Source organism: Pantherophis guttatus, chromosome 5 (genome assembly GCF_059756535.1).
Source record: "Pantherophis guttatus breed Tessera chromosome 5, ASM5975653v1, whole genome shotgun sequence".
NCBI classification, from domain to species: domain Eukaryota; kingdom Metazoa; phylum Chordata; class Lepidosauria; order Squamata; family Colubridae; genus Pantherophis; species Pantherophis guttatus.
In genome coordinates, this window is record NC_142067.1 from 94684017 (window position 1) to 94698998 (window position 14982).

Below are 14982 nucleotides of genomic sequence, written 5' to 3' on the forward strand. Positions count from 1 at the left end.
CCCCCCCCCCGATCATTCTATTTATCTCCATAGGTAAGTAAACACTGACAAACGAAGACTCAACCGGTCATAAATTGTATAATCCAGGGGTGAAATTCTCCCGGTTTGGACTGGATCGCCCAATCTGGTAGCGATGGTGGCGGGTGGTTTGGAGAACCGGTAGCAAAAATCCCTGTGCCCCCCCATGCCCAGCTGAGCCACGCAATCATCAGAGGCTTTTTTTATTTATTTTTAAAAGCATTTTTACAACCTCTTCGGCCAAAAATAATGCTTTTAAAAGTAAAAAAAAAAAGCCTCTGATGATCGTGTGGCTCAGCTGGGATCATCAGAGGCTTTTAAAAGCATTTTTAACAACCTCTTCGGCCGAAGAGATATTGTAGAAAAAATGTTTTTAAAAGAAAAAAAAGCCTCTGGGTCTCTGGGTTTCTGGAGGTCATACCTCTCAAGATTTTCTGGTTGGAAAGGGAAAAACAAATGTATGAGACCTGAATTAAGCCTATGAGCAATACTACCTTCTTTAAATGCATCTCTGTTACTCTGATCATCAAGTAAATAAGTCACAGATCTCCCTTATTTACGTATAGATGGAGAAGGAAGCAGAGAGCACAGTAAAAAACAGGTATGTATGTGTGTATGACTGGGAGAAGAGTCTGAATAGGTTTAGTGAATACATGCTTAACATTAATGTTTACTAAATTTCATGACAGAACCAACAACTCTCAAAAGAAAGGCAATAGTAATAAAGAGAAGTAATAAATAAAACTAGTATTTTCTGTTCAATTGCATATGAAAGCAAGAAATAATAACGTAAGAGAGGTTTTGTATTTTATGACTTATGGAAAGCAGGAGAGACCTAGTGAGAATAGCAAGCCCAATAATCTTCAAATTCATCAATCTGTACCTGAAACGCTGCTTAATGCATCCTTACTTCCATTTGTTTCTGCTACTGCCTGTCTGAACTGCTCCAAGATGGTATTTAATTCAGAAGAACGTTGCAAGGTTCTGTGTTCAGCTATGCGAAGGCGTTCCTTCAAAGCATGAAACTCTCTTTGATAAGCAATGAGCTTTTCTAGGAATAAAAAAGTTCAAGTTACTTTCTGTCAAAAATAAAATAAAATTTCCTAACACAAATCAAAGTCCAACTTTGGCTGTTTCTGCACAATTGATTGCCATTCATTGTTACAGAATGAACTGTCACAATGCTTATTCTACAGAGGGTTTTTTTAATTGAATTCCATTAATCAAAAGAAATGTCACAAGGTTCTAAAACTTAATATAAAATGTTGAAACAATTTTGATGTTTGAGTCTAAATCATATCAATAAAAGACTTACAATTATATTTTACCAAAAGAAATGTTATAAATTATTACTTTGCTTAAAATATTGAATATATATATTTACTAATTGGAAAGTCATCCACCTTTTTATTTAATAGATAGCATATTTTTTGTGTAATATATTTTGGGAAATTACTATTAAGACAATAAAATGGGCTTTAAAAGCATAGACGGCTTAGTGATTGTGCTGATATTAATATTTATTCAAGCATTTGTTACGCAACCTATTTTCATTTCATCAGTTTAGCTGTTATTATTTTTCCTATGCAAAGACAATTTAGAATTCAAAATCTCCTAAACATTTTTCAGTGTCTTTTAAGTGTGGCCACGATTACCATCTTTGGAAGGTCCAATACTGAATAAGCTTTCCAGAGTTCCTTCAAATGAACAATGGAGGGGAGTAAGATAAAAATTGTCACTACCCAATCTAGGTGTCATTACAGATAGTAATCAATTTACGTCTACAATAGAATCCATAATTTCCAAATTTCCAAAACAAACGTGAGATATTTGTTAAGTGAGTTTTGTCCTATTTTTCAACTTTTCTGTTGTTAACAGTTGTTAAGTGAATCAATGCAGTTGATAAATTGGTAACCTGATTATTAAGTGAATCTGGCTTCCCCATTGACTTTGCTTGTGAAAAAGTCAAAAAGGTGGCCCCATGACCTTGGGACACAGCAAAGGTCATAATTATGAACTAGCTAACAAGCTTCTGAATTTTGATTGCATGATCATGGGATTCAAAGGTCATAACTGTGAAAAATGGTCATAAATCACTTTTTTCAGTGCCACTGTAATTTTGAACGGTTACTAAAAGAATTGTTGTGAACTGTAAACAATTTGTTAAATCGTGCTGAATTGCTCAGTTAGGAGAAACAAGAGTTAAACTTCCATGGAACAGGACAAAGCAATAATTACTGCTGGTCAGGAACTTTATAGTTCTATTATTAACCTCCATTCTTTTCTCTTCCACCTCAAACAAGTTGGAAGTTAAGTGACTCAACAGAAGAGCTCCTGGAAGGCTCTGAAATAATGAGAACACAAAGGGTGAAGCACCAATTTCGGAAGCTCTAAATAACATAAATAATACTTCCCTTTTCAACACAAATCATTTTAATGGACACAAAGGAGACTCATACCTACTAAAAACAACTCATAGGTAATTAAATATAATACTTTAATGGAAAGGAACAGGATAGTGATTTGCAAATAGGTAACATCCAGCTCTTAAATAATTGCCTCTTATATTTTTTTTTAAAAAAAGGAAGGACAGCTTACTTAAGAACATCCAGGCAGAAAAACCAAATGTTTCATCTTCAGTCATCCTCAGTATGAATATCTCCTGAATCCCATGATTTATTCAAAAACATAATTAGTACAATTATATAGTTCAGTTAGAGTATTTTACTTTGAATCCTGCACGTTTATCACTTCCTCTTTTTTTGTGGCAAACTCTGTTTCACAATAAGCTGCTTTTAATAGAGCAAGATTTAATTTACTTGTTTTTCAAGACTAGTACAACGTTTATCACATATGGGGTTTTAAACAGAATGATCCAAAGCACCTTCTTATTTTCCTAGAGCTGAACCAAACTGGATTTCATTCAACTCTTTTTGAACACTGAAGTCTATTCATATAACTGAGTTCCCAGTTCTCGGGGCTAAGAGCTATCACACTTTCACTCCAATATCATGAAAGTTGAAGAGGAGAATCACATATGCTTGCTTGGCAGAAAAGCATGATAGCTATACAGTATGTGTAACGCATGTTTAATTATTGTTTCAATCAAGAGCATGCAACAAAATACATAAATGTGAGACAGTTCTTATGAAAAAATTATATGGAATAAAGCAAATTGTATTCAATAAATCCCAAACATTTTTTGCAGAATCCCTAGTTTGTAAGACATAAATTAGAACTGCATAACAAGTTTTTCATCTACTATTGTATCAGTAGGTTTTCATACTTCTCTCTTCATATATTTCACACTTCTCTGTTCATATATTAAATCAACACAAAAAGAATACCAGACATTGCTATTCTGGGAATTGGAAGACTCCTTTGTGAAGATAACATTGTACATAGCAACAATATTGGGTTGCTATCTACTATGTACAACGTTAAAATCATTTTTGTTTTTCAAATTGTCCTGCTTTTGTCATTAGGAACACTAGGAATTCTATATATATAGTTTATAATTCTGTATCAAACTGATCTACTGCTAACTGAAATTCTAGAAAATTTTGATAGTATACATTTTCTTTCCTCGAAGCATAGTTATGAAAATAAAAGCCACCTATGGAACAACATTTTGATTCCAACTATGGACAATACAAGTAATCCTTGGTTAATAACTAGTCACTTAACCAGTCGCTTTACAATGGACCTCAAATTAGTTACTTAAAACCTACCCTTGAATTTATGACTGCTGCCCCACCCCCACCCCACAGTCACATGATTGCATTTTGGGCACAAAAATAATCATAAAATTGAGTCAGGTCATAATGATTGCAATAACCTATGACCAAAATTTGTGATTGTTAAATGGGGACTGTCACTTACTTAATAGAGAATACAGATAGACCATATACCTTGGGATTTTTTTTTTCTCTGTGAACCAGTGGTGGGTTCCTCCCAGTTCGGTCGAGCCAGCAGCGGTGACGATATGACGTCACCGAACCGGTTCTCCTCCCCGCCCTCCCACCTCCCCACCCCCCCACGTTATTCTTACCTTTTATTTGGTCCCACCCCCAATCTATTGCTGCCTCCTGAGTCCCAGCTGATGACTAGAGGGGAAAAAACTGTTTAAACTCTTGCCACGGGGCTTCAAAGGGCCGTCCTACAGCTGATCAGTGTTAAAAGCAAACAAATGAGTCAGGTCGTAAGTGCAAGGACTGGTCGTAAGTGCGAGGACCTTCCAGAAATGACTCTGACCAGCTAGCCACGCCCACCTAGTCACATGACCTCCAAGCCATGCCCACAGAACCAGTAGTAAAAAAATTTAGAACCCACCCCATTGAACGTTCTGTATTTTGCTTCTTTTACATATACTGTATGTATTTTTAGAGAAACATTAAAACGAATTGGGAAAAGCAGTAGATAACAGTGAAGAGATTGACCTGGTCAAAATCCTTTGAATTGCTTTAGGAACTATAAGAACAGTTATTGTACTTGTGCGTCGTCTGTACAGGAATTGCTTTGAAGGTAGACCTAGACAGTTATTTTTATACACATCATTTTTCAAACTATTTATATTAACGGTATAGGTTTGGTCATATCTGGTCTTACTGTATACTATTTAGTCCCCAAATGCACAATGTTGCTACAAGGTAATCAGTTGATCACTCTTCTTCTTCTTTACTTCTTTTACAGCTTCTTGCTCTTCTGATGCCTCAACCATTAACTACCAAATTAACTGCTCACTTGCATATTTTTATTATACATGCAAAATATTATACTGTCTAAATACAGTAGGTTTTCATTGTGAAACCACTCCAGTCTGCTTTCACAGACTGTCAGCTGCATGCCAGGCAGACAGCAGACGTTTGCAATCAACATGAAAATTCAGTATGCAGCAAAAGATAGGCTCTCTCGAACTCCTCCCCTTTCTTTAGAGAGAAGATTTTGGTCCTTTTAAAATAAGTTAGCTGAGGTTATCTTCAGGTACCGAGTCTATGTAAAATTGAGAAATAACAACTGCTTTCTTAAACCTCTGATTTAAGATTATAATATGCAAAAATCTGGAAAATCCAGGGAAGCAGACAAGAAACATTGGTGGCAGTAATGGTTTATTTAGCAATGTTATGACAGATTGCTTTTTATTTTGAAATATATATGCCATTTAAATCAGAGGTGGTATTCAGCAGGTTCTGATCAGTTCTGGAGAAGCAGTAGCAGAAATTTTGAGTAGTTCGGAAAAATACCACTTCTGACTGGCCCCATCTATTCTCTGCCTCCCGAGTCCCAGCTGATCTGGAGGAAATGGGGATTTTGCAGTAACCTTCCCCTGGAGTGGGGAGGGAATAGAGATTTTACAGTATCCTTCCCCTGCCACGCCCACCAAACCACACCCACCAAGCCATGTCCAGAGAACTGGTAGTAAAAATTTTTGAATCCCAGCACTGATTTAAATGTTATTGTCTCTAGAATCCACTGATTGTATGTAAAATCAGTCTTTTTATGCAACTTGGATCCTTTTTGCACCTGACTGTCTCTTAATAGGAGCATGCCATCTTATCTTGTGGTTCACTTAGAGTGTTATCTTCGTGTATATTTTACTGGTGTTTCTTTTAGGATAAGGTTTGAGGAGCTCTGTAATTTTATGTTTTCCACCACTGATAGCTTTGCTTGTAACTACTTGCAGTTAAAAAAGAATTTCTATATTCTTTTTTTCTCTCTTTAAAATGTAAAGTTTGATTCCATTTCTCTCTTTTGAGCTCCACAGAGATTTCCCTAACCTTGGATTCCAATACTATAAATCCAAATAAATTATTTCCTCTTCCCGCTCCCATGTCAGTAAGATAGATAGGATGTAGAGGCCTTATTTGTCTCACAGAATGTAGTAAATATGGCAGTAGGTACTGTAAGGCACCTCCTGGAAGACAGTAGCAGCAGACCTACCAAGCCATTACACCAAGGTAGGATGCAAAGTGTTTAAACTTTGAGGGTTTGTAGGGCTTCTGGGAGAGAAGATACTTAAAACCACCAACACTTCACCCCACAGGCTTAGTCATGTTGCTGTAATTTCATTTCACTAATGCAAAAAATCTCCTTTTAGATTCTTCAATTCTAAAATTAATCAAAACTGAAGCCCAGCAAAAATCGTGAACTTGAATGAAGTAGGGATACAGTTATTACACAAGCACTAGATTTTAATTAAAGGAGAGAATATTAGGAAGCATAGACTGATGATGTGATAGTTAAATTGTTTCGTATTCATTTTGTTACTTCTAAAAAAATTACTGAAGTGACTCACGAGCAATGGAGTTTCCTGTTTGGTGTCATGTTTTAAAGGGTCAAATAGTTTATTACAAAAACAATTCATTTCCATTTTAACTGCCAAAAGATTTCAATAGTCAAAAACTAATGTCTTCTGTCCTAGATAATCCTTCTAAGAGATCATGTAACTTCAGGGAAAAAAAGCTTTTCTTTGCTATAAGGAGGAAATGTTTGTATTTTGTGGGTCTAAAATCTTTCACATTTTAGCATTCAGAAAGTACGTTGAAGATCACTCAATATATGACTCTACTGTTACCTCATAGGCATTCTGAACATTTACTTCATAGATACTTTCCCTCCTAATTTCTCTCCAAACACTAATAAGTTATACTTCATAAAAATTTCAAGACCTTTAGAACAACAAGCAGATAGTCCTTGCTTAGTGGCCATCTATAGTTACGATGGTGATCTGTGCATGTTTTGTTTGCCATCACTGAGTAGTTCATAAAAATGAATAAAGGTTCCATTTGTATTTTTTCTTTAAAAATGTAAAGACTACATTTACAATACCCTGCTTTTATTACAATCCATTTTGTATGCTATTAAAATGAATTATTTTAAAGTACATAATATTTTATATCTATATCAGATTTTCCCCATAGATATTAAGAACATTTAACATTTAAAGAAAAGCACATATGGATTCATGGACTGAAGAGAGGTACAACATAGATATCCAAACCTACTTTTGTCTCAAGGAATTTTTCAGGAGATGGTAAAAATCAATGTCTAATGCAGAGCACGTCAGGAATTAAATGTATTTTAACTGGTTTATTTCATATAAAATTATTTAATTCTGCCTGCACTTCCCTTTAGTTTTGTTTCACAATACTTTCTACAATTGACACTTAAACACATGCATTGACTAGCCAAGCATTCTTTGGTTTTATATTCCTAAGAAATGTCAACATAATCCTAGGTTCTCTTATAAGCGCCAGTTTGTACTAAAGAAGGGATGTTGTACTAAACGGAGAGCTTGATTTGCTGCTCACTCATGCCTGACAATGGAAAATGTACCAAGATTTCCTGAGGCTTAAGGTCCATTCTGGCATATATCCAGAACTGACAGAGAGAAATGTATTCACAGTAGCAATATTCCTGTTCCAATGGAACATTTCAGATATATATGATAAAGTTATTTCAACGGTATTTGGGGCAACTAGTGGCTTCATAGGACACCTCAGCAATTACACTGCTACTAGTATGAATGTGGAATACTATGTGTGTGTATATATCAATCATTCATTCCTTGTAAACGCATCAGATCACACTGACATAAAGACTATTTACACTTGTGATTTATACTATCATCCAGCCATCGCTGTAGGGATATAAAAGCTATCAAACACTGGTGATGTTTCACTATAGTGATGGCTGCATGGTGCTATAAATTACTTGTGTGGATCAACCGGTCTCTTCATGTCACCCTGGCAATGATATTACAGACTATTCTATGATTTTGTACTATTTTATGGAAATAACATTAACTTTTATTTTTATTAATTGATTGATTTTATTTGATTTGTGTGCTATATTCTGTGCCACCCATCTTATCTAGAGGCAACTCCAGGCAGCTGTTAATATTGGCATCAAAATTAGTGAAGAAGTATTGTTTCTATTCTTATGTTTTTTATGACACTGATAAACTATTCTATCCTGGACTCCATAAACTACAAACTGGTATGTTGCTCTATATCAGTGATGGCTAACCTTTTTGCTGTCGAGTGCCAAAAGCGGGGATTGCAAGGGGGGGAGATTCACGCATCTGCGTGCCCACACCCATAATTCAATGCCTCCTGCACCCTGCGCATGTGCGTGCAACCCCCCACTCCCCCTGATTTTGGCACACGATGGCAAAAAGGTTACCGGTGGGTCCGGTAGGCCCATTTTTCACCCACCCAAGGCTCCAGAGGCTTTCTTGGAGCCTGGGGAGGGCAAAAACAGCCTTTCCCACTTTCCCAGAAGCCCTCTGGAGGCCAGAAACTGCCCGTTTCCTGACTTCCAGTGGGCCCAGAAGGCCCAAAAATTAACTGGCCAGCATGCACATGCGCGCTGGAGCTGAGCTAGGACAACGCTCACATGCCCACAGATATGGCTCTGCATGCCACCTGTGGCACGCGCGCCATAGGTTCGCCATCACGGTTCTATATTATGCTTAAAACATTACAAAAGCTGTCAGTCACTAAGATCCCTCTCCACAGTCAGCTTTTGTTAGGGGAACTCTACATGGCTTAGACACTTCCTGGATGCAAAATTATATTAATTTCTGTTGTTAGTCTTGTATGACCATTTTCTTTCTGTATTAAAATCTTATCTCACTTGGCCTCCATTTTTTCCAGTCTCTCTTCAAACCATAATTCAGGGTTGGGCAACCTACAAATCTCGGATCCGCCTTTCTGCAGTTGCAGTAACACTCCAACCATCTGATTCACCAAATAATAGTGTCATAATTGCCAAGCATTATAGTACTTTTTCAAAACATTATGGGGCAAAAGCCACAAAAATCATTGAGCATAAATCCTAAAAGATATGACTAAAAAGATTCAAAAGAAAAATTACAAACAACCCTTAAAAAAAGAAAAATTCCATTCTTCTACCATCTCCAGTTCACCAACCTTGGCGAAATCCTAAGCTTCCAAAAATATATCCACCCTTTCATTTAGAGACTTGCCCTGTTCAGCCAGGGTGTATTTTGGGGAAAGTTGGAGTTTTAGATGGTGAAAGGCTACTTTAAACATCAGTAATCCCCCCCCCTTTATCTGTGTGTATGTGTGCACACACATAAATTTCTTTGAGTCAACTCCTGACAAGTCCTGGCAGTTTACTTGGCAGTGTACTTGTTTGGGAAGTAATTTGCCGTTTGACAAACTAAATAAATAAAGTCACCTAGCTGGTTTTGTGTTTCTCTTGGTTTCTAACCCCTTGTCTTTAACCCCTGCATCAAAGTGACTATCGTCTAAATCAGTGTTTCTCAACCTTGGCCACTTCAAGGTAGATGGACTTCAACTTTATTTTTGTTCTATTACTATATTAATTATTCAGGTGTTTTATTGATTCTTACTCATACTGCATTAACTCCCTGGAGTGGTGCAGCAGGATTAGGAGGTGGGATATAAATACACACACAAGCCAAAGACAATATAAACGAGGAAACAAAGTACCAATCAAAGTTCATCTTATTTTACAAGACTAAATTGAGAAGTAGGTTGTTCAAACAGTGAAGATTAAAAAGTCACCTAAAGGCTCTTAATCTTTTAGGATGTTGAAAATAGACTTCCATTTCTTCTTTTTCTCAAAGAAATACAATATGGATTTATTTTAAAAAGCTGTGCCTGTTTAGCCAGTTGTTTATCAATATGGTTGTTCAGTGAATTAATCTATCAACTAAACTACTTTCCCGCTTATCAAGAAAATATATCTTATCTTGACAAGCGGGAAAGTAGTTTATATCAAGAGCATATCTCATATTACAACTGAAACACACTGCTCCTGGATTACAGACATTTAAAATGCCTGTAAAATTATAGGTGAGTTCTAATGTGAGGTCAGCACATAGTGCCAGTTTACTGCTAAAACAATAGCCACAATCACCCCAAATTAAATTAAAATTTCAAAAAAAAAACCCATCCAAACATTACAAAATTCTACAGGCAAACCCTTTTAATAAAACTTTAATAATATTATAATTTTGGCTGATGGAGATGGTCTGGTGAGGCTGAAAAATTGACTTTTGCTTCTGAACTATGTTAACTTCTGTGACAAACCATTAAACAAGAAACTGCTTGCTCACATATCTCAGTTCTCTGGTGATCAAGTCAATAATCAATGGCACTAATCAATACAGACGGTAAAAGGTTTATTTTTAAAAGCAAACATGTATAATTTTTACATACATTTCACGTACACATATACATATTATGTAGTTCGTGGAGAAAAATCATGTGGTCTGTAAGAGTTGACACAACTTGATGGTACATAATCAATCAGTGTACATGCGCTATTGGGTCGCAGCACAAGAATTTATTGATTTGATTTCTATAACCAGTGATCTCAACAAGCAACTTTGGAAATGTTACAGGAAAGAAAAACAGTAGCTAAATAAAAGTTGTTAACTTACTAAGAGTAGTTAGAAGAAGAATATATGATGAAATCAAAACAGCAATTGAGTGAAAAGGGATTTAGTTTTCAATGGTTTCATATGCACAATTAAGAGAAAGATTTAAATATATTATATTAGATTATAATATATTTAGACTTGAACAGCAGAAAACAGAATTTGGACTATGCACAAATGATGAATATGTAATTACTAAAAATGTATAGATACTTATTGAAATTGGAAAAGGAAGAAAACAAGTGAGAGGCTATATGACAAAATGGGCTAAGAAATTTGGACACAATATACTGATGGAACAGCGGGAAAATATATGGTTAAAAGGATTGAAATTTACATGATGCTATACAGGTAGTCCTCAGTTATAATTGTAATTGATCCTGCCCATCATGGTCATAACTCATGACTGTCATACAACCTTTTTTGCAGTGATCATTAAGCAAAGCGGCTATCGCAGTTGTTAACCAAACAGTTTGGACTAGTTGGGCCTGGTGGCTCAGCAGACTAAAAGCATTGTGATTAACAGCAGTGTCTGCAATTACTGTAAGTTCGAATCTCACCAGGCTCAAGGTTGACTCAGCCTTCCATCCTTTCTAAGGTAGGTAAAATGAGGACCCAGTTTGTGGGGGCAATAAGCTGACTTTGTATAAATATACAAAAGTATGAAGGCTATTGCTTAACGCATTGTAAGCAGCCCTGAGTCTCCGGAGAAGGGCAGCATATAAATCAAATTTTAAAAAAAATGAAAGTAAATGACAGACTTTGGCAAACTTGTCATAGAATGTGGTCATGTGACTATGGGACACTGCAAATGGCCACAAAACAGACCAGTTGTTTAGTGCCAATGCGGTCATGTTACTGTGAGAGTGTGCCCCTGTAGTAGAACACTAAATCTGGACTGTAAGTACTCCCAGGCAGGTCCATCATAACTTTGAGGATTATTTGCAGGGGTGAAATGCTCCCAGTTCAGACCGGATCACCTGATCCGGTAGCGATGGCAGCGGCTGGTTCGGAAAACCGGTAGCAAAAGTCCCTGCCCCCCCCCATGCCCAGCTGAGCCACGCGATCATCAGAGGCTTTTTTTTAACTTTGAAAAGCATTTTTTCTACAACCTCTGCGGCCGATAAAAACAAAAAAAAAGTTTTTAAAAGGCTCTCACGATCCCAGCTGAGTCAGCCGAAGAGGTTGTAGAAAAAATGCTTTTAAACGGTAAAAAAAAGCCTCTGACAATCCCAGCTGAGCAATGCGATGGTCAGAGGCTTTTTTAAACTTTTTTTAAAAGTCAAAAAAAAGTTTGCGCGCTACAGCTGATCACCCCCCTCGCATGCTGTTCTACTTACTGCATGCCTCCTTTTGGCGTACACTTCATGCGCGCACCTCGCATTTGGTGTGTGGTGTGCACTGCGCATGCACAGCCAGCGAACCGGTAGTAAACCGGTTCATATTTCACCACTGATTATTTGTAATCTATAACAGAATTTTTGTAAAATGATATACCATTGGTATATAACTTCAGCAAAAATTGTTTAGGAAGTGTAAAGGTACTTCAAATTTATGTTGGAAATGTGGTCATTCTAAACATGATCTGCCTGATACACTTGTAAAAAAGCCAGACATTTCTGGGTTTAAATATATATAATGATACAAAGAATTTCAACAATCAACATTCAATTGAAACAGAATTTTTGTTACTGAGAATAATGGACAGCCAATGATAAAAGAATCATGAAAGATTATCTTTATATACGAGTCCTGCTGTGAGACTATTATATGTGCAAAAATGGAAAGATTCTGAAATACTCACAACAGAGAAATGGTTGGTGGAGATGCCAGAACTAGCAGGAAAGGCAAAATTAGATTGTTTAATTAACAAAAGATTAACAACTACATTTTTCACTGACTGAAAATTCCTCACAAACATTTTGCTACCAAAAGAGAAGAAAATGAACTTCTAATTTATGGGTCAAAAGATTAGAAAGGGAACCTTTACAGAAAAAAGAAACGATACACTTTTAAAGAGAGAGATTGCAAAATACAAAACTATTTATAATCACTGTCAAGAGGAAAGGTCAAAAATCACTTTTTTATAATCTTTCTTTTTCTACTTTCTGTTTTCACTATTTACTATTTTTTTGTTATTTCTATTTTCTTTTATGGTTTTTCTTTGTTAAATGTTTTAAAAATTAATCAATTAGAAATTATTTTTTTAAAAGAAGTAATTATGAACTATCTAAAAATAAAGTTAGAATCACACAAGCGGCTACCAAATTAAAAGTAGAAAATTAACAAATAGGTAGACCATTAATTTATTTTAAGGTACCAATACAGATAATCCCTGAGTTACAATCATTCATTCAGCAACCATTTGAAGCTATAGCATTGCTGAAAGAATTGTATTTACGCCCAGTCCCAGGGGTGAAATCCAGCAGGTTCTGACAGGTTCTGGAGAACCAGTAGCGGAAATTTTGAGTAGTTCAGAGAACCGGCAAATACCACTGGCCCCAGAGTGGGGTGGGAATGGAGATTTTGCAATATCCTTCCCCTGCCATGCCCACCAAGCCACGCCCACCAAGCCACATCATGCCCACCAAGCCATGCCCACAGAACCGGTAGTAAAAAAATTTAGATTTCTCCACTGCTCGGTCCCCAAAGTTAAGGCCATTTGCATCACCCCTCCCCCATGATCACATGATCAAAATCTGAGCACTTGGTCGCCTGCAACACAACCACAGGAGCCCTTCAACTCCCATCACCCATCTATTTCCCCTCCCCTGCTCTATTGGCTCCCTGTACTCTGACAATACTGCCATTTTGTGCTCTGCCACCGCGGCTGACCTTCTTATCCTCTTTTTCCTACTGCTGACCAAGCATGCAACAGCTGGCTGCACATTGTGGCAGCTTCCTCCTGAGACCTGGGGAAGAAGACCTTGCATAGCCAGCAGCATAATCACAAAGGACCAGGCTGGGCATACCTTGTCAGCAACATCAGCAAAATGACAGGGAAGGGCAGCTGGGGCAGCAGAGCACAGGATGACAGGGGCCTGAGAGTGGAGATCAGTGAGATCAGCTGGGGCTTTGCACCATGCTGCTGGGCCAGGCTGAGCTGGGGCTCCATGCCAAGATACTGGGCCGGCTTGGGGCTTCCTAGGACAACTGCAGGTTCACATTATAATACTGAGCCAAGCTGGGTTGGATGAGCCTTCGTGGGGTGATTTCAAATTCGCACTTCAGTGCTAGACCAGGCTGGGCCAGCTAGGGTTTCCCTGGATGGCTGTGGGACTTTCGTGCAGCCATACAATGATGGTGCACACAGAAAACTCTGAACTACAGCACAGCATGAAGCTTCAGAGCTGCGTGGTTTTAATACTTAATATTTAATTAAGTTTAATTCAAATTTACTATTAACATTTCAAATCATAGTTAACACTGATAAGACCTTTTCCTTTTTTCTGTCTTTAAAGTCTTATTATCTAAACATTAGTGTTCATATAATAATCTCTAGTCAATAGTGTATAAATACCACAGTATCAAAGTAATGTATTAAGTATGACTTACAATATTTATGCCACGAATTAAAAATGCATCTTTCCCCAGTAGCTATCTAAGTTATGTCTTTCTGCCTTTTTAAAAAACTGTTAGTTAAAAAACAGGAAAAAATGTAATTATTATGTTTTAGTTACTCATCTAATATCAAACTGCAGCTAATATCAATTGTTTTGATTGTGATAAAGATTGATGAAGACCAGACCCTAAGTTTCTCTAGACATTGTTTTTTAACAATAAGAAAAATTAAGTCCATATTCATGATTAAAAGATTTGTTGTTCACAAAGGCTCAGTATTAAGGAATTATTTCCTAGTAAGTAAAATGTGATTATACATTTTTAAAGAAGTTCGGCCAACTAATTTATCCCCCAGGCTTTCATGTTCAGAATGTAGCTATGTATAACTTGGTGCTATGACCAATGATTTTTGGAAGGACTATGCCAGATGTAGCAACAACATACAGTGATAATAATAAAAATAATAATTGAGTGTGGACTACAATTAGTTTCTAACTACATAGTTTGCTGCTTCTGCAGTGCAAAATATTTAGATTAAAGCCAATAAGTAGAGTTGGATCTAGTTAGAACAATAATGATAAACACATTTATATCATGAAATGTTTTTCTTAAATATTTGACCACCTTCACAGATAAAATAAACCAGTACATGGGTATTGCAGATCTATCTTTTCTACTATGAAACTGCAAAAATAAATTATCTTGGTATTTCTGAGATAAGTGTGTTCTTCATGCTATAAAAGAAGAATTGCAATAAAATATATCAGGGCAAAAAAAAATTTTTTTAAGCTGATGTCTTGTAACTTTAATGATCATACAATATCTTGGACCACAAGCAACATAAAGCTGGAAAATATCTTCAAAAAAGAAAAAAAATTGAACTAGGAAACTACCGACCAACACCTGCAAACACCTGGAGGCAAATAAAGTCATAACCAGAAGCCAACATGGATTTGTTGAAAACAGATCAT

General features: G+C 36.6%; 1 protein-coding gene across 1 annotated transcript in view; it reads right to left on the reverse strand.

Moving 5' to 3' along the window:
• Positions 1 to 14982, reverse strand: part of MGAT4A (alpha-1,3-mannosyl-glycoprotein 4-beta-N-acetylglucosaminyltransferase A) — a 68647-nt gene that overhangs the window by 33390 nt on the left and 20275 nt on the right. Inside the window, exon 4 of the mRNA XM_034431318.3 lies at positions 902 to 1069. Coding sequence (XP_034287209.1) covers positions 902 to 1069 — 168 coding nt within the window. The remainder of the gene's footprint in view (positions 1 to 901; positions 1070 to 14982) is intronic.